Source organism: Ahaetulla prasina, chromosome 2 (genome assembly GCF_028640845.1).
Source record: "Ahaetulla prasina isolate Xishuangbanna chromosome 2, ASM2864084v1, whole genome shotgun sequence".
NCBI classification, from domain to species: Eukaryota; Metazoa; Chordata; class Lepidosauria; order Squamata; family Colubridae; genus Ahaetulla; species Ahaetulla prasina.
The window spans coordinates 105,149,788-105,175,754 of record NC_080540.1 but is presented as its reverse complement, the minus strand read 5'-3'; the positions used below and the strand labels follow the sequence as shown (position 1 = coordinate 105,175,754).

The 25,967-nt window shown below is 38.7% G+C and overlaps 1 protein-coding gene across 1 annotated transcript; it reads left to right on the top strand.

Annotated features, from left to right (window-relative positions):
* Window positions 1-1,140: 1,140 nt before the first annotated feature.
* On the top strand, window positions 1,141-25,967 carry CREBRF (CREB3 regulatory factor). Its single transcript, XM_058171005.1, has 9 exons — window positions 1,141-1,278; window positions 12,164-12,358; window positions 13,024-13,149; window positions 14,174-15,233; window positions 16,603-16,797; window positions 17,949-18,138; window positions 19,008-19,081; window positions 19,652-19,774; window positions 24,936-25,967. Exons 2-9 carry the CDS (start codon window positions 12,245-12,247, stop codon window positions 25,049-25,051), a joined length of 1,998 nt encoding a protein of 665 aa, XP_058026988.1. The 5' UTR covers window positions 1,141-1,278; window positions 12,164-12,244; the 3' UTR covers window positions 25,052-25,967.

The following is a 25,967-nucleotide window of genomic DNA, read 5'->3' as shown; positions in this document are numbered from 1 at the left end:
GGAAAAGACAATGCTTCCTTGGGATCTATTTGTAGGGTTTTTTTATTAAACAATTTTGCAACAACCAAACAATAATTTGCTTTCAGTAGTTCAGATCCCATAGGCTAGACATTTTAGACCCTTAATCCTGCAGCCAGTACTTGTGCAGTTTCTCATGCATCCAAATTATGTTTATACTTTTACCTATTATTTTATATATGATTGACAAATAAATAAAAATAAAAGATAGCTAGATAGCTAGCTAGCTAGATAGCTAGCTAGCTAGATAGATAGTTAGTTGCACAATGAATAGGCCCTCAGGACTGTCATCCTAACCCTCACCAAGTACCTGCGAAGTAGCAGGACTATGCATCCTTCCCCATCTGTTTTTAAAGGATTAGGGTGGATTTCTAGGATGACACCTCATCATAATGGGCCTCTGTGGCTCAGACTGGTAAGACAGTCTGTTATTAACACAGCTGCCTGCAATTACTGCAGGATCTAGTCCCACCAGGCCCAACGTTGACTCAGCCTTCCATCCTTTATAAGGTAGGTAAAATGAGGACCCAGATTGTTGGGGGCAATAAGTTGACTTTGTATATAAATATACAAATAGAATGAAGACTATTGCTAACATAGTGTAAGCCGCCCTGAGTCTTCGGAGAAGGGCGGGATATAAATGCAAATAAAAAATAATAATTCATTCTGAATTAAGTAAGGTTGCACGACCGACTCGGTGCCCCCCCCCCCCCAACACGAGTCTGGCAAGATTGGAGAAAATTTAGAGATCACTAGAAATCAGCTGGGATCGATTTAAAACCGAGCCCTTTGGTTCTCCCTCCATAGACGAGCGAGCAGCGCGACTACTTTGCAATGAGAAGCTGTGCTAGCTCACCACCACCCCTCCCCCGTTGAATTCCCGCCGCCGTCCCCGTCAGCTGAGCAAGAAACCTTCCCTTCTCCCCGCCCTCGCCCTTCGTCCGTCACATGAGAGGGGAGACCACTTTGTGCGGCTGCTGATTGGTCCCTGACCGCGCGCTTTCTGATTGGAGGCCTCGACGCCTCGCTTTCTGCCTCGACTCGGCCGTGTTCGCCCTTCCCCCCACTCCCTCCCTCCCCGTTTTTTAAAGGCCACGTGATGGGGGCGAGTCACGCGATTTCCGGGAATCCGTCAGGAAGGGACATAAACAAAACAAACCCCAGAGCGGCATGGAGGGGCCGGGCCAGCGCTATAGCCCCAGCAGAAGCTGGGACCAGAAGTGAGACGTCCTCTATCCCCCCGCTGGGTCGGGGCCCCAGGTGAGGAGCCACCAAGGGAGATGGGAAGCCGTTGAAGCGCCGACCGAGAAGGAGGTGGGGAGGGAGGGAGAAGTTTGGGGGGCTCCGTGGCCCCGCGGCGGGAGTGGGGGGACGAGGACGGCCAGAGCGACGGTCCCGGCAGGTTCTTGCATGAGCCGGGAAGCCCTTCTGCGGGCGGAAGGATGCGGGCGGGAGGCGCCGATGGTCCTTGCTGCCCAGGGGCAGCGGGAGGAAGAGGGAGAAGGGCGATTTAGGATGGAGGCTGCTGAGAACGGCGCGGTCGAGGTCGCCTTCGTGGAGGCAGCGAAAGGTGGTTGTCCTTCCGCAGCGTGGCTCGGGGAAAAAAGCGATCCGGGGGCCACCGCATTGAGAACTATCGGCGGAAGGGGTAGGTTTTAGGGCAAATGGGGCCGCGTTGGTTTAAAGTTAAGATTAAAAGGGGTTGTTGTTGTTTTTCCTCCCCGTTTTTGCAATCCTGGAAGTGTCATGTAGAGTGGAGAGAGCGAACATGCCCGTCGTCTTCGAGCGCTCGCCCTGGGTGGAAAGGGACATGGAAGGGGGCGTGTGCTTGCTTGCCTTTCTCTTCAGACTGCAGAGGTTTCTTTTGGTCTCCTTTTTCCGGGTAAGCTGAAGGAGGGAACCTTTAGGCTAGGCGTTTCTTCAGACATCGGCATTTGAGTCCTTGGGATGAATTTAGTGCTTCGTTTTTTGTAAGGAACTTTTTTCATTTTAATCTCCTCCACCCCAAAAAAAACAACAACAACCCGGATTTAACTCGTTTATAACCGTAGGAAGTAGAGAGATGGAGGAAGAAGGAGACCTAGCTTATTATGTTTTGTGCAGAATTTTGGGATGTTTTCTTTTACTAGTTGGGAAACTCTTTCACCTATTATAAAGAGCACGCTCCAGTCTTGCGAGGTCCATTCGGCTTGGTTCCATACAACATTTTCCGTTTCAGAAGAGTTTGTCTGTCTTAGGTGTAACGACAAAAATACGCTGTCGGGGTTTTTTTTTTGTTAATGAGAAAAATCTGTAAACACTGTTGAGTACAGCTGACGAAATGGTGAGAGAGCCAAGTGTTCGAAGAATCTCGTAGGTTTGAAATCGCGTTCACAGCCGAAGGCTTGCACACGTCGGCCCGGTGTGCTCACCCCAATATTGGTTCCCCGCTTAATCTATAGGGGAAGGAAGCGAAACAAGGTTACGTGGCTCGACCCTCGTGGTTGTCATGTTGGGTAGTAAATACCGGCGAGTGGAGAAAACGCAAGTGATTGGCGGTGGGATCCCCTCCGCCCCCCCCCAGAGCAGACACTGATGGGAAAGGAGAAAACCTTTCCCTTCAGTTTTGCAGTGCTGAATGTGACTGGATGGGGCGTGTGCGGAGTCCTTGTATGTATTGCAACGCTAGGAGTTGGCAAAGTTCAATTGTAGCACTAAGGAGGGAAACGGAGGCATCTGAGATTCACCATCGCTACCCACCTTTAGTGTGGACCCCTCTTCTCTGAGATCCTCCTAGGCGGCATAAGAATGTTTGTAATAAAATAAAAAGAAACCCCACCCATCCCGCATTGATAGGCTACAGGTATCTTATTCTCCCTCTTCTTTTTAAGAAACTTTGCAGCACAAAAACATTTATTTATTTTTTACTTCCACGATGGGATTCAGAGATCTGCCCAGATCTCTTCCCCTCGTTGGCTTCGGCGGGGGGCTGGCGGAGGCCGGCGGACTTCTGATTAGTTTGGAACATCCAGAAAGTGATTTGTTTACATGTCGCGTCATTCTAACTTGAGAGAGGCCGCTAGTCAGAAAGAAGGACGCCGAGCGCGCCCAATGGCGGCAGACTTTGGGATAGAGCGAGCCAATAGGATTACAGGGAGGGCGGAGCGAAACGACAATTAGTTGGAGTGTGTTTCGGTCCTGTTTGATGGAGCGGCCATATTGGATGGGAGGTGTGTTAGTGGTTCAGCTTAGTGATATGAATTGACGAGTTTCGAGCACCGGAATATTAAAAGAAATCATTCAGTTAGAATTGAGGGGTGATAAGAAAAAAGCTACAGCTGAGAAACAACTCTCTAATCATACAGTATTGTAGAACTGGCAAGCAGTAAGCTGGGCACCTTTTTCATAGCAGAGAGGAAAAAGTTGTAAGCTTCTCCATTACCACCAAAGTGCAAGAAGACTAAATAAAAAGTAGGCAGGACGTGCTTTGTTTTGTGCTGTGTGTATAACTTCCTTCCCTGGGTTAATGGGTGCAGTTCAAATACAGTGCCAGATTTCTATCTATTAGCAGGTAGATGATAGAAATGACTAGCTGAAAAATAGCAGACTGTCCATCTTTGAGAAGTGACAATGAAGATGAAAGTAAATGCAGGCTGCCCATTGAACGGATGTCCTTCATTACAGGACATTTTGTTCAGCTGGTCACTGAAGTGGATACTTCAGGTGGTTGGACCTCTTTGCAAGCAGGACCTAGGTTGTGGAATTTTGAATGGAAGAAATACGACTATTTTAGATAAACAATAGATTGTATGGTTTAATTGCATTTTAACACTGCTTGATATTGTGTTTTGATTGCAGTTTGTGGAATTTATTTTTTCTACATCTTTTTAAAGAGGTGATGATTCTGCTATAGATTTAAATTGGACATATTCATCCTAAAACAAGCATACTCTTATTCAGGCCCTACACAATTCAGGTTTTAAAGATTTAAATCTTGAAAATCTAGAAAATAATTACCAACCAGCACATATTTTTCCATTGTTATTGGATTATAATCTCCATAATATAAATCTAGCTGCATTTTGTATTAATTGAAGTTTTCAGGGGCTCTTTAAATGTATAAATATATAACATGTATTGCAAACTTTTAAGTATGATGTTACCACAGATGGAATAATGTTCAGCTGAGTATAGAAAAGGTTGAAATGTATACACTGAATTTTAAGGTATCCAATCCAGTATCATCAATACATTGGTACCATCTCTTTCTACAGTTCCCAATTTATCCAACAGGTTCAGATTTTAAATAATAATAGGGACAAAATAGAACCTGTAGCATGTCAAGGATATGGTATCAAGCAACTTTCTAGTATGCCAAACTTTTTTCAGTAGGACTGAAACAGTTGCTGCTGTATAGCATCTGAAAGATATGCCTTTACTAGGTTATCAAGAGAGCTATCTGGGCTAATACTGTAATACAAAAACCCCTAAGAATCCAGAAGAATTAACACTTCCATTATCCAATTTCTTTTGTAAATTTTAAATAATACAATCAAAACATTTTCACCAATAAATAATTGAAATAAATACAGTACTATATACAGTAGTCCTCAATTTACAAACTTTCATTTAGTGAAATCTAAATTATATTTTATATTTGTATTGCAAAACCAGAGAAATTATTCAAAGCTAATCAATTTTTAATTGCATTGATATTTTTTATTGTCAGCTCTACAAAATAGACAATGATTGTTGCATATGGTAAGCAGTTTCTAAATCAAAATAAAAAAACAAGACATGAAGATCAAACTCTTCCTTTGCACTATGAAACCTCTTGCTGCCTGATCTTTTCTTTTATGTACACTGAGAGCATATGCACCAAGACAAATTCCTTGTGTGTCCAATCACACTTGGCCAATAAAATTCTATTCTATTCTATTCTGATGTTGCTTAATTTAAGTCCCCGCTTTTCCTTCTTGGTATGTGACTGTCTAGGCTCTTCTTAAAAACCTCCAGTGATGGAGCACCCACAACTTCTGAAGGCAAGCTATTCCACTGGTTAATTGTCCTCACTGTTAGGAAGTAAAACTTTAATTATAAGGTGGGTTAACTGTCCAGCTACATCAAATTTATATGTTTTCTTGGTTTATTTAAGCCTCTGCCACTTGTGATCCATTAATGCAGGCTATTATGTGTTTTGACCTTTCAAAGGCTTGAGACCTCAGGTGCAATCTTCAGCTTCAAAGCAGGCAACATGAGATTTGATGAATCAGAGATTAAGCTAGTTACCAATTACTTTTGAAAGCAGAAAAACCCTTCTAGGGTGCTGATCATAAAAAATTCAGTATTTTTGAAGAACCAGTAAAGTAGGACTTTCAGTTCTTTTACTCTGTGGTCTGGAAGAGTGCAGGAGAAATGTGTCTCTGCTAGAACTTTATCTTGTAATAGCATGGCTATAAGGATGCTTCAGTACACATAATTAGAACAGAATATAAATTTTAGCTATACAAATGCCAGACCTTATAAAGATACTTTATTGACTAATTTCCTGTTTCACCTGTAGATACATCCTTATTTTTAAGGAAGATTTATTGATAAATTCATTATATGGTATATCTATAATACGTTATGTTTGTATCGTGAGTCTGTACTAGGGAGTTTTTCATGACAAAATAATCTCTTTGTTTTGACTGATATCTCTTAGGCCTGCAGCAACAAACGTTTCCTGAGCTTGGAAACAGCAAGTCTGTGAAGCAACTAGGGAGAATCAGTTTATAGAAATCAGTTTATTCATTGTTTCTTGGATGAAAGATCTCAAGTATCTTGATTTAAAATTGAAAATTAAGAACTAATGCAAGAAAAATTTGAAGATAAAAATTAGATGAGTACCCTTTTATTTTAATTGTTGCATAGGTCTGTCAAGCAGGAATAGAATGAAACAAAATATTTGCACTGTAAATTGCAAACTGCTTTTAACAATTTGTATTATGAATTGAAAAATATGCACTTCTATTTTTATTTTTTAAAAAAACATTTTTTCTTTTAAAAATATTTTCCCTCAACTTTTAGTTTTATTTCAGGGATGCACAAACTCTGGGGGCCAAAGATTACAGTTTGTTTTTAAGTAGTGTGCTTAGGGCAGCACTTCAAAAACTGAACAGGACCAGAGCATTGATAAAGACAAATAAAATTGCAATATAATTAAATGGTATTACTTTCCATACTTTTTAAAATATGACTTTTATGACAGAGTAAATGTCTGTCTTATCTATTTAATTTTGCAGCAGCTGTTGACTAGATCTCCATAGCTAAGCACAAGTACCTACAGTATAGTTACATATTCTGAGGAGAAATCTGGGTCCTGCCTTACATACTAGTCAGGCTTTTCAGTAGTAGAATATTGACACACGTATGTCATTCGGCTTTTAACTTTACAATACCTGTGATGAGTGTTCTATACATGCACTCAGTTCTCTTTCCCCTTTCCCACAAAAAATTGTGTCCCCTGTATTAAACAATGTTTACATTGGAGAAGCTAAGCCAATTAAAGTTTTAAAATTCCTGTGAAGAAAAGGAAAACAACTCTGAGCATTGACTTTACAACCCAAAAGAAATCCCAAATCCCAAATATTATATTTTTGAAAGTAAATTTGTATCACACTGAATTAAATTTTTCTCTAAATTTACAGCCTGTTTTCTTACAAAATTGCTATTAAGTTTTCACTATACTGTAGTGAAGAGATTGCTGTGTTTTATTAGGAGTTGTGATACACTTAGAAGCTAAACCTTCGTATTAGTTTTAGGAAAAAATCACCACTGTCCTATGCTGAGAGTTACGTAAATTCCAGTTGGTATTGTACAAATTATTATAAGATGTTCAGTAGCAATTGAAGACAGTTCTGTCTGTCTTCAGAAGACCTATCATTTATGGACCATAGAACCTCAAATGCTTCATATAATAAAAATATTTGTGCTTCGGTCAGCAGTGCGGTATGCAGGAATACCTGGGTCTCATCTGATTCATTATCAATTAAAGCATTTGCACTACTTTGCTTGGAGGGGAAAAAATATTTGAACTATTCTGGCATGGTCATGTAGATTGGGCAAAGTGATCTCTTAGACATTGCTGAATTACAGTTTCAAACATCCCTCACTATTGATATGAATTATGAAAGTCATAAGACCAATGTCCAGAGATCTTCAATTCATTCTATATTTAATAGATTGCCATAAATGACCTTTATATTAAATTATAAATGTTGGGTTCCAAACTTACATGCAACTTGTAATTTTATTTCAAATTACTCCAAGAAGGTATGTTAGTAATGCAAATTCAATAAGCAGTATAACTCCAAAATGCCATCATTTAGCCACAGAATTAATGCAGGTACTGAGTTTTACATGTGCTCCATTTAGCTTGCTCTAACTTTTCTTCTATTTGCAGTTTGATTTATTAGAAGGATGGAGTGATAAAGCAAGTAAAGAAATAACTAGAGCACAGGTAACTGTAAACTCAGAGGGAACTTTCCAAATCCAGGAAACATTCAGAATTGTCAATTACATAAAGCTGAAAGGGGAATACTCTGCCCTATCTCTAATACTGTATCCTCAAAGCTACTAGCCTGATCATAAAAGAGAATCTATTAAGCATTAAGTAATCGATTTTGCAAAAAAAGCTGATGGGGTAGATGTGGTTAGTATTTGCATGATAAGTTACCAGAAATCTGAGACCCAAAGGCTCAACTGGAAAATAAAAAATTACCAGACAATGGCATTGGCAAATCATCATGTCTGTAGCACTGGAGTTTTTCTCAAAAAATTGAATCTTGGATTCAGCAGGATACAATTGGATGGCAAGAAACATTTTACAGAGTAGTTTGAGTTAATTGGGTTTGGGGAAAATTGCTTTAAATATTTCTCTGTAAAGATTGGATCCCTTAAATTGATGGATGCTAGATTTCTTAGGTATGTCTTGATTAAGCACACAAAAGTCCAAGGATTTTTTTTAAAAAAAGTCTATACCAGCTTTTCATTTTCAGATCATGTTTCTATTTTGCTTTCTATCCCAAGTTCCAAATATTTTAGAGGAAATGGCTAGTGCTTTTTCTTAGAACAAGGGTAAATTCACAATTAGTCTTTCTGCACAGTTTTATTGCTACAGCATTTCTGTTTTTCAGAATATTTTCACAACATTTGTATCTCAGCAAAACTGCACTTTTGTTTTTCCAGGCTGCTACTTACCAATAAATTCTCAGTTTAGTTAAGAAGGGTTTAAAAATAATTGGAATATTTCTGCTTGAACGTGGAATTATCTAGGTGACTTTTAGATGTATTTGACACAATTCCCATCATGTTTGTTCACTGGATGTATTAATTGAGGAGATTGTAGGGGATTCTTTGTGCCACTGCAGCTAGAACAGTGTCATAATGAACATGGAGACCCTCCACAAGTTGAGAAAGGAAGACATAAAAATGAGCTTTTCATTGTCAGCTATGATAATTGATCAACAGTAGTGAATTCTGCACAAGCAGAATCTATGTTATCATTCTGTAATAAAAGGTTTATATATATTGTGCATAAGGATACATAGCATAATGCATAATTTTTGTAATCTGGCATAATCGTCATGAATGCCAAAGTTATTTATCAAAGCTATTAACAGAGAATTTTTTGTGTGTGTATGCATTTGAAGTCTGCTTTGTGTTGTGATCTGTACACCAAGCTGTACACAGGAAAAATCTTTCTATAAATACTGTTCTCAAGAGTGTGAAAGGCCACCTTCTGGAAGTCAGTTTTAAAAAAATCAAGGAAGCAAGAACTCCGGAACTAGAAAAATGAAAACTTCCTTCTTAGTCTTTTTAAAAAACCTTATTGTTTTGAGCAAATAATTGTTATAGTCCTTTAAAATTTCAAAAAGAAAAAGAATATTCTCCAAATCTAAATTATCTAGGTGTGGTTTGTAATTGTTGCTTTCCTATTGAAGGCAGAAATAGAAAGCAAATTAAAAAATTAGATGGCTGATGGATGCTGCTCTGTTCAGCTGTTTGAAGCAGTTTAAAGAATTCAAGCAGGGTGATTTGAGCAGTCAGAACAAAGGGTGATGGACTGCTACTTGACTTAAATCTGTGCTACAATTAGTCATTTTTTCCTTGTAATAATTATTGTGAATGGACATTAAGGTGACATATCTTTCATTTTTCCTCATAGCAAATAAATTCAGATGTTGCTCTTTTTACTTACATTACAACAATACATGCAGTATTGCTCAGGAGCCTTTATCCTCCTCTAGGTGATGCAACTGGGGGATTGAGAACTATGAATATAGCACCTGTCTGTTTTTTAAAGGCCTGCATCTTTAAACCAACTGCACAGCCCAAGAAGAGATGCAGAGTTGCAGACAGGTGCACTATTCATTGACTACATAAAAGCCTTCGACTGTGTTGACCATGACAGGCTTTGGAACTGCCTCAAAGAACTGGAATATCATCACACCACATTCAGCTCACTCAGTCATTGTACTCTGATTAGGAAGCTGCTGTAGAAATGGAATATGAAGACACAAAATGATTCAGAATTGGAAAAGACACTTGACAAGGTTGAATCCTGTCACCTATCTTATTCAACATGTACACACCAATAGTTATGAGAAATGCACATTTGGAGAATCTGCCATTGGATTTAAAATCAATGGTATGAATATCAACAACCTCCAATATCAGATGATACAACATTGCTCAAGGAAAGCAAGGACGATCTGGAGTGGCTAATTCTGAGAGTTAAAGATGAAAGTGAAAAATTTAGACTGCACCTTAACATCAAGAAAACAAAGGTAATGACAACTGCAGAGAACACACAGATCAGAATGCAGATTTGTGAGACCATCAAAAAAGTAAAGAATCTTCCTGAGCTCTAAAATTGACCAAACTGGTGTCTTCAGCCCTGAGATAAGAAAGCATATAGCAATTGGAAGAACTGCAATGTCTTGCATGAATAACATCTGGAAGAGTAAAGACATCAGCCTCATAACCAAATGCAGATTAGTCAATGCCTTTTTTCCCCAATTGCTACTTGTGGCAGCAAAATCTGGACTCAAAAGGCAGATCAGAGAAGGGTGAACACCTTTGAACTGTGGTGCTAGAAGCAACTATTTTACACATCCCATTGACTGCAAAAATAACAAAGAAGTCTAGACCAAAACTGCCCAAAAATATCACTTTAAGTCAAGATTGCCATACAAAGGCTGTTGTTATACTTTGGTCATATCATGAGAGCTGACTCATTTGAAAAGTCAATCATGCTGGGAGAGATCAGCAGAAGGAGAAGGGGCCACCCTAGTACCTGCTGGCTGAACACTGTAAAGGGTGACACCGGGATGACCATAGCAGATCCAAAAGAGATAGTGCAAGACAGAGGGGCAGGAGAGTGCGGATCCATAGAGTGCCCAAGGGTTGGATAGGACTGAATGGCTGATGATGGCTGTATTTGCTCTTCCTTGTGTTTCAAAGGATCTTTTTGGAACCAAATATAAATGGATCTTTGGAATCAAATCTAAACCAAATCTACAGCTGTAAAATCTGTATTAATTACTAATCTATAAATAAAAGAGTACTGCTATATACATACACTGCCTTGGTAGTGATGCTGAGTTAAGTGATCCTTGTGATTAACAACTTTTTCGGTGTTGATAATTTGTATCTACATCAGTTTGTCAAAATGCAGTTGCTATACATGAAAATTCTAAGAAAGTTTAATTCTTTACAAAAAGTCTGATCTTCTTTATAAGGGAAAAACATTATTAGAAATAAAAATTATTAGAATTTGTTTTCTTTCCTTATTCTGGTATATCTTAACCTGCTAATGTTTCACTGAATTGTTATATAAAATTGTTCCTAGTATGTAAAGTAGTCACCCTGCTTTAATATGCTTAATTTTTGTGTGCTTATTTTAAGGGATTTTATACCATGAAATATTTTTTTCCAATAATAAACAGTAGTAGAATAATAAAGGCTTCACAAAAACACCATAATTATAACATGGGACATTAAAAACATTGACAAATGAAGTTGAAATCAGGAATAATAAAACATTAAATAATAGCAGCAGCAGATAAATCACTTATTTCTGCATAATCAAATACAGACTGGGATGGAAACTTTTCAAACTGTTTGGAAACTTGATATGCATAATAAGATCATTTTCATATTTTATTTGAATTACATATAAGTTTTTCTACATTTGAAAAAATAGCTTTATACGTTATAAAAAGAGATGGATATGCTTTTATGATTCAGGATAATGTGCCCGAAAGTAATTCTATTAGGAATAATTATACAAGTAGGACTAAAATATTGTTTTTCATAATGACAAAATAGCCAATCCTGAGCAAAACAGTTGCCTCTGTAAAGTCATAAGAGGCAACTTCTTGTGTATGAATATGAATTCTTCTGAATCCATAGGACCACCTACTTTCTTGTGACATAGCATAGAAAGTACCTATTACTATAGAAGCACAAACATTTGGCCCATGTTAAAATAATTCATCTGAATATTAACATTAGGCTGAAGCAGTCCCATGCTCTGGTTGTACTTTGATACTTATTAGAATATTGAAATGAGGATTCCTGGACCAATTCCACATCCTGGTAACACATTGTTCAGTTTACATACAGTGTAGGGCTGTCTTTGAAAACAATTGAGAAACAGTCATTGCAAATGTTCTGAATACAAAACTGTGTTTTAGAGCAGAGTTAGATGAAGGAAACATATATTAAAACAGCTGCACAGACCATTTCTTTGTTTCCAAACATAACTCAGATATGACAATAGATAAAAAGAAAATGTGAAAGAGAGAGAATGAAAATGGAAAAACTGGAGGAATAGAAAGTACAAGTCCTATGTGGGAAAGTATTTGATTAAATTAATCTCATAACACAATCCCGGTTGATATAAGATTATATAGAAGCTTCTTGGACTAGAATTGTTTTACAAATTACCTCTGAAATCTGCAATTACATTAATAGAAAGTATGAAAAAAGAGGATGAAGAGAAAGAGAATGTAGAGATGTGTATAAAAATAATTGCAGCAACAAATGAGGACTAAGATACTAAGCATGCATTTAATGTAAAATCACTTAATGGCTTTCTTTTCATTTCATTTCATTTCAGGCACAAATTCCCTGGAGAAAAAAATATTCCAAGTAATCAAAGTAAACATTTTCCTAGCAAAAAATCTGCAACTCGCCTTGTATGAGTTATACGCTGCCTACTAACCCGGAAAAAAAGCTGGAACAGAATTTGCAAGCAAGGAAAACAAAAAAGTTGGAATTGAATTTGGAGGATCTGGGCCTGGAAATGCCTCAGGTAAATGCCCAATTGCTCTAAGCAGTTTTAATCCTGTTTCAAAAGCAAAATAACAGCTTAAAAGGATTGTATCTAATTTGGTATCTACCAGTGTAGTATCATTATTCTTCAAAAAACAATATACTTTGGTGGATTTCTTAAAACAGGAATATATGTTCTTGGGAAAGAACTCCAAAGTAGAACAAGCAAGAAGGCATGTAGAACTTGCTACCTCTTCTGACCATTATGTTATGAAAAGATATTTTTATTATCAATAAAAGTAAGAAGTTTAGATGGCTACAGTACATATTTTTTAAAATTTCAAATATTGTAGATAGGATAGAAAGATGTAGAGATCGCGCCTTGTGCAAACCCATCATTTGTTTTAATCATTTTTATTGAATAAATGACAGTAGCTGGATTCACAGACAAAAATAATGATGGGTTCAGAAAAATGCTAAACCAAACTGAACCAAATTGGCCCAGCACATCTCATAAAGTCAGCCAGAATCATAATACCATATTTGTAGAAAATACTAAAAGGTTGTTCAAATGTTTATTCTTAATGCATTGTAAGAATGGGAAAAAAAGGAAAAGACAGGATATTCGAAGGATTGATATTTTTGTTTAGTTTTATAATAGAATATAGATGTTTTAAGTTCCAAACTAATATTTATTTATTATAGCCCAGTGTGAGTGGAATGGACCCTCCATTTGGAGATGCCTTTCAAAGCCACATGTTTTCGGAACAGACACTGATCAGCACAGATCTCTTGGCTAATAATTCTGACCCAGATTTCATGTATGAATTGGTAAGCTGCATTCATTTGTCTTTAATTGCATGAAGCATTTTTCTTGTTCCTAAAGAAATTTAGGTGAAGCTACCTTTTGAAATCATAATATGTATATCATATAAGTTAATTTTTATACTTCTGTAAAAACTGTTCTAATTCTGACTTTTCTTAAGTTTATGAGCTGTATTATAATGGGGATGACATAAAATGTGTGTGTATCTGTGATTAAGTGTATGTATGTGTATTAGACTTTTATATGGTGGATACTAAAAATTCATGAGAAGATTCCTTTGGATCAGACCAAAAGCCTTATCTGTCACCTCTGTCATGTGTACATTTTTAAATTACATCATACTTGCTTTTATTCAGTTTTTTTCTAAATCACATAGTTCCAAACTTGTAGTCTTTCCTGGTTCGAGGATTAATTCAGACTTTCGATCATTTGGGATGATGCCCATTTTAAACATATTCTAATATATTTAATTGAATTTAAAATGGTCTCCGGGGGATGGCAGAGAACAGGAAGGCCTGGAGGAAAGTTGTCCATGGGGTCGCGATGGTCATACACGACTTCGCAACTAACAAAAAATATATATTTAATATATAATTAAAATAAAACACTTCAGAATCTGAATGTTATGTGATTAATTTGAGAAATAATGGACTTCTTACCACTTTGTCTCTTGTTCTGATTCATTCAGTGTCATTGACCATGTCTTATTGAGTTTTAAAGAAAGGAATGGTTGTTCCTATTGGCAGGGTAAGCACTGAGGTAACCATAGGAATCGTTGACTCTCCAAACTCCCAAAAAGTTCAGAACCAATATACAGCATAGGACTATGTATGATAATTTGGTAAACCCACTGGATTCAATGCAAGTTACTTTAGGATTACTGCTAAGTTTTATATATGTGACATGTGTCCTTCAAGGTGCACCTGATATTATTAATTTCTTTTGGTCTTAGCTGGTTGATGGGATAAGAATCTGGATAGAAAATGCATTACCTGTTATTGATATGCTTATGTCTGTTTACTTTAATAGGACAGAGGAATGGATTGCCAACAGAGTTCCAGGGACAATCTCCTTTCTGTAGAGGACTGTAAAGAATTTGAGAACTTAGAGACTCTTACTGAGATTCTGGATACTGAAATGTCTTTCCCTGCTAATTGGGATCAGTGGGATACTTACTGTGAAGATTTAACAAAGTATACAAAATTAACCAGCTGTGACATTTGGGGAACAAAAGAGGTGGACTATTTAGGTCTTGATGATTTTTCAAGCCCGTATCAAGATGAAGAGGTAATAAGTAAAACTCCAACTCTGGCTCAGCTCAACAGTGAGGACTCTCAGCCTGTCTCAGATCCACTATGCTATTCAGAGTTGCTGTTCAATGCAAAACAAACCCAATTAACGTCTCTGCCAACCAAGAAAATTACAAGAGCAGCCGCGCCAGTTTGTTCATCAAAAACTGCTCAGGCTGAAGCACCTTTATCTGAGTTTGCTCAGAAAGCAAGCAAAGCCAATTCAAGCACACAAATCATGGTTAAGACCAATATGTACAATAATGAGAAAGTGAATATTCACATTGAATGTAAGGATTATGTTAAAAAGGCAAAAGTGAAGATAAATCCAGTGCACCAGAACAGGTCCGCTCTGAGCCAGGCAAATGCTGATGCTGCAAAAGAAAACACCTGCTATTGTGGAGCTGTAGCAAAGAGACAAGAGCAGAAAGGAATTGACCTCCTTCAGAATCACAGTGCTCCTGTATTGCCTTTCAAAGAGACTCAGGCTCTGCTTCTCACGCCACCCCAGGAAGCTCCAGGACTTATTGCTGAGAAGAGCAGCCTCTCTGCTAGCACCTCGGTGTCAGATCCTTCACAGAAAAAAGAAGAGCATAATTATTCTCTTTTTGTTAGTGATGGCTCAGCTGATCATGCAGGCACAGCCGATCCTGATGAGGATGAAGATGATGAGGAAGAGTTGGAAGATGAAGATCACGATGAAGGCTTTGGAAGTGAGCACGAACTATCTGAAAACGATGAAGAGGAGGATTATGAGGATGATAAAGATGATGACATCAGTGATACATTTTCTGAACCAGGTAATTAAACTCATGTGATCTAGATGCAAACTATTAAACCGCTCTTCTTGGTAATGCTCGATGTTCTTGAAATTGAAATTGAAAATGAGTTTTTAGCCAAGTAATTTCTTGCTTAATGTAACCAAAGGAAACACAGTTTGGACTGCAACAGTGCTGTATTGTAATATAATGTCTTATACAACACTGATGAGGTTTGTTTATATTTCATATTTCTAAACCACCCACCTCAAAGAGGGAGGTCCTGAGCAGTGTAGGTTGCTTTTAAGATAAGCTGTAAATCATCAACAATATATATAACAGCCTGTCAAGCATCCATTTAGAGGTGTAGGTTTTTTTACATTTTGGGAATGTTGAGGTCTTATACAAAAATTTGATGGCCAAGCTGTATGATCTATATAGAAGTTTTTCCAGAAATGGTGTTGATCATTCTAATGAATAAATGCCACTGCTTCTTGTTTTCCATCAAGTGATTTATTATTCTTTCCATTGCATAGCCTAATATAAATAATTCATGGCTGTAGCTATCTAACATTCTATCTAACATTCATTTCCTATAAGCATAAACAGACACAAGTACAAATGACTTCTGTGGGGAAAAATCATATCTGGTCTGGGAAGCCAGATGCCTATTTTAATATGAGATTAGAAAAATACCTGTTTAGGCTGATTGGTAATAGTAAAATTTCACTCTTTGTTTAAAGTAGTGGTTGCCAACCCGCAGTCCGTGGATTGGTACCAGTCCACGGGCCTGTTGGGACCCGGCTGCACAAATGGTGAGCAGGCGAGTGAAGCTTCATCTGCACATGCGAAGGATCTAGGTTGCATGTGTGAAACTCTCCCCACCCCCAGTCCATGGAAGACAATTTGTCTTCCGAAAAATTGGTCCTTAGAGCCAGAAAGGTTGAGGACCACTGGTTTAAAGCATAAAATGGAAGCTAAAAAGTTTTATGCATTTAATGTAATATAATATTACTCTGTAATTCTAGTGCATATTTTTATCTGTATCTGACTGTGCACTGTAACGAATCAGTGATCATTTTGACTTTCTAAAATCAAAGAGGTAGAATGCTGATTTGGAAGAGACCATTAGTTGAGGAGACAATTTGGTAAAGAACTTCCAGGCTCTGCTTAAGAACAAAATGGTTTAGAGATGCTCTGGAAAAATCCTATGCCATTAGTCATCTGATAAATTCTCTGATGGCATATGGAAGGAAAAAAATTGAACACTGCCAGAAATTGTCAGTTTAAAGTCTCATTTTCCCTTTATTCCAATCCCTTTTACCCTTACTTTTGATATACTCTCTTCTACTTATCTCTGGTCAATTTGCTCTGGACAGGCTCTATAAAAGTTCAACTTTATAATGTTTAGGTTTTGAAAATGATTCTGTAGAAGATTTGAAAGATTTGACTGCAATATCTTGTCGAAAAAGAGGCAAGCGGAGATACTTCTGGGAATATAGTGAACAACTGACGCCATCACAGCAGGAAAGAATGTTAAGGCCTTCCGAGTGGAATCGAGAAACCTTACCAAGCAACATGTATCAGAAGAACGGATTACATCATGGTAAGAGCTGCTGTTTACAGGGGCATGGCACACTTCTTAAAGTTTTGTCAGAATTTCCTGTATCATTTAAATAAGGCATTTCAAACCTGTTTAATATGTATAGGGTTAACATTGTGTTGGGATTTGGAGGTATTGAAATGTGCATGAATATATGGTGGTAGTATTCTAAAATTTCCTCACCATAACTTTCTTTTAAATAAAATATGCAACTTTTATTCATTGTTCCATTAATTTATTGAAGTAATTGGAGGAGGAGGAAGGAGTCATAAAACAATTTGCTTTTGCAACTTAGAAACATTTCTTCCCTATTTTGTGTATCATTTGTGACACTGGCAAAATTTGTTTTCATCTTCCTCTTTCCAGGAAATGCCTTATGGGTAGTCCTCAACTTACAACTATGATCGAGCACAAACTTTTCATTGCTAACTGAGACAGTTGTTAAATCAGTTTTATCTATTTTATAATGTTTCTTGCCACACTTGTTAAGTGAATCATCATATTTGTTACGTCAGTAACATGGTCGGTAAAGTGAATCTGTCTTACCCATTGATTTTGCTTATCAGAAGGTTGCAGAAAGTGAACATGTAACCCCCAGGACACAGCAACCATCATAAATATGAGCCAATTGCCAAGTGTCTGAATTTTGATTGTGTGATCATGGGGATGCTGTAATAGTTGTAAGTGTGAAAAAGGGTGATAAGTCACTTTTTTCAGTGGTGTTATAACTTCAAACGGTCATTAAATGAAAGCTTGTAAGTCAAGGACTACTTGTAATAGTCCGCATTGGTAAACATTAAACTTGGTGAAAGAAATGAAAATGATGCTTTTTATGTTATTGGTTAGAGCGGTTGTCATTAGTTACATCAACATTTATCAAAAATGCTTTAAATTAAATATGTAATAATCTAAAATAAACAGATGTATTACTGATTTTCTAAGTATCTCGTGCACCTGCAGCATGGTATTTATTTTTGCCTAGTATTATTTCTAACATGTTTTGTAAGTTGTTTAAAGTCCACATAGACTTCTTAGTTGTACTATAAGAGTACAAATAAACACCAGTGTTCAATAAGCATTGTAACTTAAATGTATATCTTCAAATTAAATGAAAATTTGCAACCTATTGATTATAATTGTATATATTTAAACAGGAAAATATGCTGTTAAAAAGTCACGAAGGACTGATGTAGAAGATCTGACACCTAACCCTAAAAAACTACTACAAATTGGAAATGAACTTAGGAAACTGAATAAAGTAATTAGCGATTTGACCCCTGTCAGTGAACTTCCCTTAACAGCAAGACCAAGATCAAGGAAAGAAAAAAATAAACTTGCCTCTAGGTAACAATTTCCTGAATAAATATAGCATTAACAATTCTATTTGTTCCCTGTTTATGCTTTGTGTTTGTATGCTTGGGTGTATACATGCACGTATATAATATATAAATATATTGATGTGAGCCACCGAGAGTTGGGTAGTATACAAATCTGATAAATTATTATTATATTCCTATTGACAAGCATTTGTAGAATATTGAAAAAGGAAAAGTTATTCTGCAAGTGACAGATATTCTGTATCCAACGGCTTGGTTAAGTCTAATCATATACAAAAGTTTGTATATTATTTATTTAACAAATTTATAAGGCAGCCCAACTCATAGTGACTGAGGGCATTAAATTCTTCCTTACTTCCTTAATTAAAATTCACCCTAACTCTCTTGCCTCACACACCTCATAGCACATTGGAAGAGTCTCTGATCAAAATTGCCTGCTGTGTATAGCCAGAATGGTTACATTTTAACTGAATTACTGAAATGTGTAAGATTCTGGGATGGTAAGATGTTATCAATTTTGGGTTGTTGTTTTTTAAATTTTTATAGTATCGTTTTTGTTTTAATGTCATTTTTTTATTCCTATTTATGACAGTTCGTTTTTAAGATTGTACTGTACATGTTTTAAATTGTATTTGCTAAATATAAATGCCTTAGAGTCTCTTGATTGTGATGGATAGAAATACGTTTAATAAATAATCACAGAGGAATCATTTTGTTAGCAAAAGGAGAAACGAGAGCTGGAATCAGAAATTATAGTCTGGGTGTACTGCTTGGTAACATCTAATATTTTGAACCTCTTGATTATTTGTGCGATGAACAGTCCAAACAACAGGAACAATATCTCACCTTCAATTCTTTTCCTTCTCAACATCACAGGGCTTGCCGACTGAAAAAGAAAGCTCAGTATGAAGCCAACAAAGTTAAACTTTGGGGACTCAATACTGAATATGGTAAGCTTTTATAAAAGGAAAAAAAGCAGCTGTTGTGTATTTGAAAGTATTACGCGTACTTGGTTTCAATTTATTAAAATTAGGATACCTTATTAAATCTTTCAAGTATGCTGATTGATGAAACTGTCCGTTTTGAAGTATGATAATTATCTGAAAGCTGATTGATATGGGTAATTTACAAGGTATTCAGTAAACTTATTGTGCTTTTGTAAAGACATTAAAAGGTTTAACAACCTGAAATATTTGCCACATTGATGGGAAACTAGGGAGGAGGGGACATTGTAGTTTAGGGTGTCCCCCAGAGTCTTGTCTGGCATCCATTTATTTGTTACATACAAAGATTTTTTTCTTTAAATATTTTTTCTACCTTTCAATCTTTAGTCTACCTTTTTTCTGTATTTTTATGAGTTCTGTCTTCAGCATTAATGTAGTTTTATTAGTTACTTTATATCAATATGGAAATTTCAGGTGGAGAATGGTATAAAATTGCTTTTACATAATAGATGTATTCTTCCTTTTCAGAAAAATTGCAGTAAGGAGGACTGATATTGTTGCTTGATCTCTTTGCAGATAACTTACTGTTTGTGATCAATTCTATCAAGCAAGAAATTGTGAACAGAGTGCAGAGTCCTAAAGATGAGAGAGTAACAAATATGAGTCAGAAACTTGATGTACTTATTAAAGACACTCTTGGTAAGTGAACAAGAAACACAGTACTATTTTTAAGCAGTAAAAAATCAAAATAGTGCTCCCACTTTAGTATTTCTAAATTTTGAAAATCCTGATTTTAATTATCTAATTTATGCACTATTCATGGCCATCCATCTCATAAAAGGGGACTCTGGCATATAGCAAAAAAAAGTATTAAAACAATAAACATGTCAAGCGTAGTCATAAAAAAAACACACGAGAGATTTGCTTAGCAATGGAGCCACCTCAAAACCTCACTGACCCCTTGAAACCCTCTAGACCTGATGATAAAGCCAGGTCTTGAGGGACTTCCAGAAAATAAAGGAAGGATGAAGCTGAATCACTTCAGGGGGAAGAACATTCCATAAGGAGGGAGCCATAGCAGAGAAGGCTTGTCTCCTCAGGCCTGCCAAATATAGTTCCCTGAGTAACGGAACCTGCAGGATGTCTCCCTTGCCAGATTTGATGGGATGAGCAGATGTAATTGGTAGAGGCAGTCCCTCAAATAACCTGGCCCCATGTCATAAAGAGTTTTAAAGATCAAAATACAGCATCTTGAATTGGATCTGAAAGCAGACTGGCAACAATGCAGCTTACAGAGCAGATATGTAACATTTGTTTTAGTACACATAACTGCCCACATTACTGCACTTTGCACCAGCTGAAGCTTCTAGATACTCTTCGAGGGTAGTATAGCTCATTACAGTAATCCAATCCGGAAGTAATTAGGGCATGAGTAACTGTGAGCACTGCCTCCCCCTGCATGATCCAGGAATGGATGTAACTGTTCAAAGCATGAAACTACAAAGGCATAATCCTAGAACTGGCAGGCACCAAACTCTAAATGACTCAGTTTTGCTAGGGTTCGGGTAAGTCTGTTGTTCCCCATGCAAACCCCCATGCCACTGCTAGAACCCAATCATAACACACACACACACACACACAAAACCAGGCTGCTTTGACAAGCCAGATCTAAAGAGCAGTTTATTTATTTATTTTATTTATTTATTTATTTTTCATATTTTTATACCGCCCTTCTCCGAAGACTCAGGGCGGTGTACAGCATAAATAAAACATAAATATCAAAAAATTTAAAATACAATATTCATTAAAAATCTGATTCAATAAGCTGACAATTTAAAATTAATAAATAAAAATTATAAAATAAATTAAACTCCTTAAGAACCCCACTAATAAACCCTCAAATTAAAATTTATCATTAGGACAGCCCTGCTTGGTGAAAGAAGAAAGTTTTGAGCTCGCGCTTAAAGGTCCGAAGATCAGGGAGAAGACGTAGCCCCACAGGTAGTTCATTCCACAGGGCCGGAGCCCCCACAGAGAACGCTCTTCCCCTGGGGGTCGCCAGCCGACATTGTCTGGCTGACGGCACCCTGAGGAGGCCCTCTCTGTGGGAGCGCACAGGTCGATGGGAGGTTACTGGCGGCAGCAGGCGGTCCCGTAAATATCCCGGTCCCATGCCATGGAGCGCTTTAAAGGTGATAACCAAAACCTTGAATCGCACCCAGAAGACCACCGGCAACCAATGCAGCCTGCGCAGAAGAGGTGTTACATGGGAGCTACGAAACGCTCCCTCAATCCCCTGCGCGGCCGCATTCTGTACCAGTTGGAGCCTCCTGGTGCTATTGAAGGGGAGCCCCATGTAGAGAGCATTGCAGTAATCCAGACGGGAAGTAACGAGGGCATGAGTGACTGTGCATAACGAGTCCCGATCCAGGAAAGGGCGCAATTGGCGAATCAGGCGAACTTGATAAAAAGCTCCCCTGGTGACGGCTGTCAAATGATCATCTAAAGACAGCCGTGCGTCCAGGAGAACGCCTACATTGTGCACCGATTCCCTGGGGGCTTAGTTGGCTTAGCTCACAATTGTAAGAACTCTGTCCGGCTCTTCAAACTCAACAGATTCAAACCAAAGTCTGATCTGGTTACTCAGATAGCACACATCATCTTTTACCCTTGATGTATATCTTCCCTTTCATTCAAGAGATCAACAATTACCAGTCTTAAAATTATTCTTTCTTCTGTCATTTGCATTTGTATACACTGAGAGAGAGAATGTCCATAGTGTACTGATTTTAATTTAAAGAAAGCTGATTAAAAGACACCAAAGTTAAGCTCTTTCTCTGTAGGGTGGTCTCATAATTTATTCACTGACACTTTTTTACATTTCTCTTTGGGTTGGATATATACCAGGCAAAACAAAAAGCCTGCATATAGTACTGTAGCTACCATGTTTCCCCGAAAATAAGACCCTGTCTTATATTTTTTTGAACCCCAAAATAAGGGCTTGGCCTTGTTATTGGGCCTTATTATCGGTGGATGTTTTATTATTTTGGGGGTGCAGGAGTCAGCAAGTGTGGCCACCTCATGGCTGCTGCCGTGTTGCGTTGCTATGGCAGCGCAACACAGCCACTTGTCAGTAGTTCTCTGGGGCGACCAAAGGTGGGAATCTCTCCAGCATTTTTGGCACTTGCCAGCCTCCCATCCATCCATCCATCTCCCTCGCCTGCAAACTCCCGCCCTATTCCTGCCTCTCTGCCAGGTGACCCCCGGCAGCCCCAGACGCCCAAAGCCTGCACCCGCCGGGCTCCCTTTTCCACAGCACCTAGCTCTTTATCGAGGGGGTTGACATGTGGGGCAGGGGAGAAGCAAGATGCGTGGAGCGAGACAGGGCTTGCTCCTCTTGCTGTCTCTTCTCCCCCATTCGCCAGGGGCGGGGGAGATGCAAGACACGCATCTTACCTGCCTTGCAGCTGTTGCATGTCTCGCCGTTGTCTGCAGGTAAAACCAAACGTCTTGCAAGTTCGAGAAATTTGAACACTTGAGGGGTTTTTTTTACCTTACGTGTTTGCCTGCAGACAATGGCAAGACACGTGATGGAGTTGCAAGGCAGGTAAAATGGCTCCACACACCCCAATGGTACCGTAACAGTAGCCTGGCTACTGCCCTTCCCCGCCATCTCTTTGTCGAGGAAGGTGGCAGGTAGGGCAGGGGAGAAGCGAGACGTGGAGCATGACGGGGTCCTCTTGTCGTCTCTTCTCCCCCTCTTGCTGGGCATGGCAGAACTTCCTGCCCCTGCCCAAATTGGATGCAATTTGGGGATGGCAGGTGGGGAGAGGTGGGGCCGGGGAGACATGAGACATGTGTCTTACCTGCCTTGTAGCTCTGTTGGGTGTCTCGCCGTTGTCTGCAGGCAAACACGTTGTAGGGTAAAACCAAACTTCTCGTGAGTTTGAGAAGTTTGATTGAACTCGTGAGGGTTTTTTTATCCTACAACATGTTTGCCTGCAAACAATGGCGAGACATGTGGAGCTGCAAGGCAGGTAAGACATATCTCACTTCTCCCCAGCCCCACCCCTCCCCACCTGCTACCTCAAATTGCATCCAATTTGGGCAGGGGCAAGAAGCCCTGCCATGCCCGGGGAGAGGGGGAGAGGAGTGAGCCCTGTCTCACTCCATGCGTCTCGCTTCTCCCCCACCCCTCTCGATAAAGAGCCGGGCCCTGTGGAAAAGGGAGCCAGGTGAGCTTTGGGCATCTGGGGCTGCCGGGAGTCACCCGGCGGAGAGGCGGGAGCAGGGCAAGAGTTTGCAAGCGATCGCTTTCCTTTTTCCTTCTCTCCCAAAAGCACTCCTCGGGCGCAGCCACTTCTGCAGCAGGAGACTCATGCCTTTTGCCCGATCACTTGGCCTCCTGCTGCAGAAGTGGCCGCAATCCATGGCAAAAACGGACATACTTGCTGGAAGTGCCAGCCAGAGCAGCACCCATGAAACAGCTGTTCTGTGGACAGAATTGCCTGCTGTGACTGTCACCATTAGATAAGGAGGGTGCTGTCATGTCCCACTCCTCCACTGACGGCCGGGTCAGGGAAATCCGAATCAGGCGTGCCTTTACAGCTCTGCCAAAGTCCTAGCAAAGTTCTCAAGGCAGGCAGGAGACCAGAAAGTGACTTCAGCAAGATATGTTAGACTTTGCCTGACTCAGAGAATGCCAGAAAGCAGATCCTTTATATAGACCATGGGGTGTGGCTCCATGACTCAGCACTTATCCAGGCCTGCCCCTCCCTTCCTTCTGTTGCCGCCGCCTATCAATTCTTCTGAAGTGAGGGTCACTTCAGTCTGCAGCTGTTGGTAATTGACCTCCCTCAGGCTCACATGCTGTGGGGAAGGGGGAGGGGTCTAGTTGCTCCATTTGCTTGGGCATGGAGCCAGAGCTGGGGGCTGGAGGTACTTCTTCCTCCTCAGCCTGTCTGGGCATGGAGCCAGGGCTGGGGCCGGGAGGCATACTAGGACATTCCTCAGCGTTCGGAAGCAGATAAGAAGGCCCCGGCTGCGGTGAAAGCAGACGAGACACAACAGGTGCGAGGCATGTGGGATGCGTCACTTGACCTCCGGCTTCTTTTGCAGCCGCAATTGGCTGCAAAAGCGGCCGCGCTTGCTGGAGGCAACGGCCTTAAGCGACACCCGTGAATCAGCTGTGAATGGCGGGTAGAGCGGCTCAGCTAATTCAATTAAGGGGCCGAGAAGCCCTGAGGTGATCGGGAAAGGGAAAGGCTGCCTCCTGTGCTGGTCATGCCCACCCCGTCACTACGGCTTATTTTTGGGGGAGGGCATATATTTACTCACTCCAAAAATCAGGCTTGGCCTTACTTTTGGGACATGTCCCATTTTCGGGAAAACATGGTACTTGCTTTGATTTAAGATTACGATTTCTTAATAAAAAAGTGTATAGGGCTACACATAGATTTGAAGGTTATAAACAATGTGTACTAAGATTTATTTGACCTCATTATTGATTAAACTAGCCTCAAGTTACCTAACAACTGCAGTCAGTTTCTTCTATATTCTTCTCTGCAATGTTGCTGCCTACTCAGGTTTATCATGTATTACACATATACATATACATATACATATACATATACATATACATATACATATACATATATATATATATATATATATATATATATATTCAGCTTGTCATTGTTCATCAGCCATCTTCTGGTGAGTGGAATCAGATTTTAAATACTTTATATGAAAATATGTTTGATCTTATTAACACTGGCACAACTTAAATTTGTAATAAAGAACAAGGGACACATAAATTCTTAGTAATATTCTGAAGATGTGTTTTTACTCATTTCTCTAGGACAGCCGGTATCTGGACAAACTTCAGAATTTGTGAACCAGGTTTTAGAAAAAACAGCAGAAGGAGATCCTACAGGAGGACTTGTTGGGCTGCGAATACCAACATCAAAAATTTAACAGACATCATTTTATCCCATCACACTGATCAGAGCTTTGCCTGCATCATGAACTACTACATTGTAGAATTAATTCTGGTCTGCATGTGAGTTTAGTGCTGTATAAAACACAGTTTTAAGTTCCATTATTATTATTTTTTATTTTGTTTTTATAACAATGTAGTAAGGTAAGTGAAAGCATGATATAAAATGCTTAATGGCATTTTGGAGCATAAACCTTGTAGATCTAAATCTGCTTCTGGCATAAATGTAATGGCTACATGTTTATTTTAAAATTAAGTTTATTTAGGACCAGATTATATAACTTATGTAGGAGCAAAATGTTTTTTGCAAAGAAAAAATCTAGTAAAATGCCAAACATTTTGGCAGGTTTATGCTCTTAAGTTTAAAAAAAATGTAAACTCAAGGATTTTTTTTTTCAAAAATTGTTGCTTTTTTTCTTCTAAATTAAACAATAAGTTTTCTTTGTAACCTAACTTGTAAATAGCACACTTAGCAATAAAGCTAGTGTGCCATATAAAAAAATATAATTTTTCTGAGCTTGATACGGTATTTAAATGTCTGTGCAAGTAAGAAATAACGTATACTCTTTGTGCCTTGTATTGAATAGGGAGGGAGGGAAGGGGAAGAATAAATATGGAATAGTAAACGTTTTGTAGGATGAAGAAACTCCTATGGGAGAGAAGATATATAGATGGTCTCATGGGTTTTAATGTATTTGTTCCAGCTCTTACAAATTTTTGAATGTATATAGGAATATGTTGAAAATGTAGATATGCCACAGAGTCTATGTATTGTATAAAAGATGGCTCTAGAAAAAAAATTTTCGGTACTTGGCCGGAAGAAAACAAATACTTGCACATTAATGCGATTGTTTATTTTTGTACCAAAGACAAATGCAACTGAAATGGCAAATT

Coding starts and splice junctions, on each gene's coding strand:
- CREBRF (XM_058171005.1), top strand. CDS start 12,245: ATGAGTTATACGCTGCCTACTAACCCGGAAAAAAAGCTGGAACAGAAT. Junction 12,359..13,023: donor TGGGCCTGGAAATGCCTCAG/GTAAATGCCCAA, acceptor TATTTATTATAG/CCCAGTGTGAGTGGAATGGA. Junction 16,798..17,948: donor GAAGAACGGATTACATCATG/GTAAGAGCTGCT, acceptor ATATTTAAACAG/GAAAATATGCTGTTAAAAAG.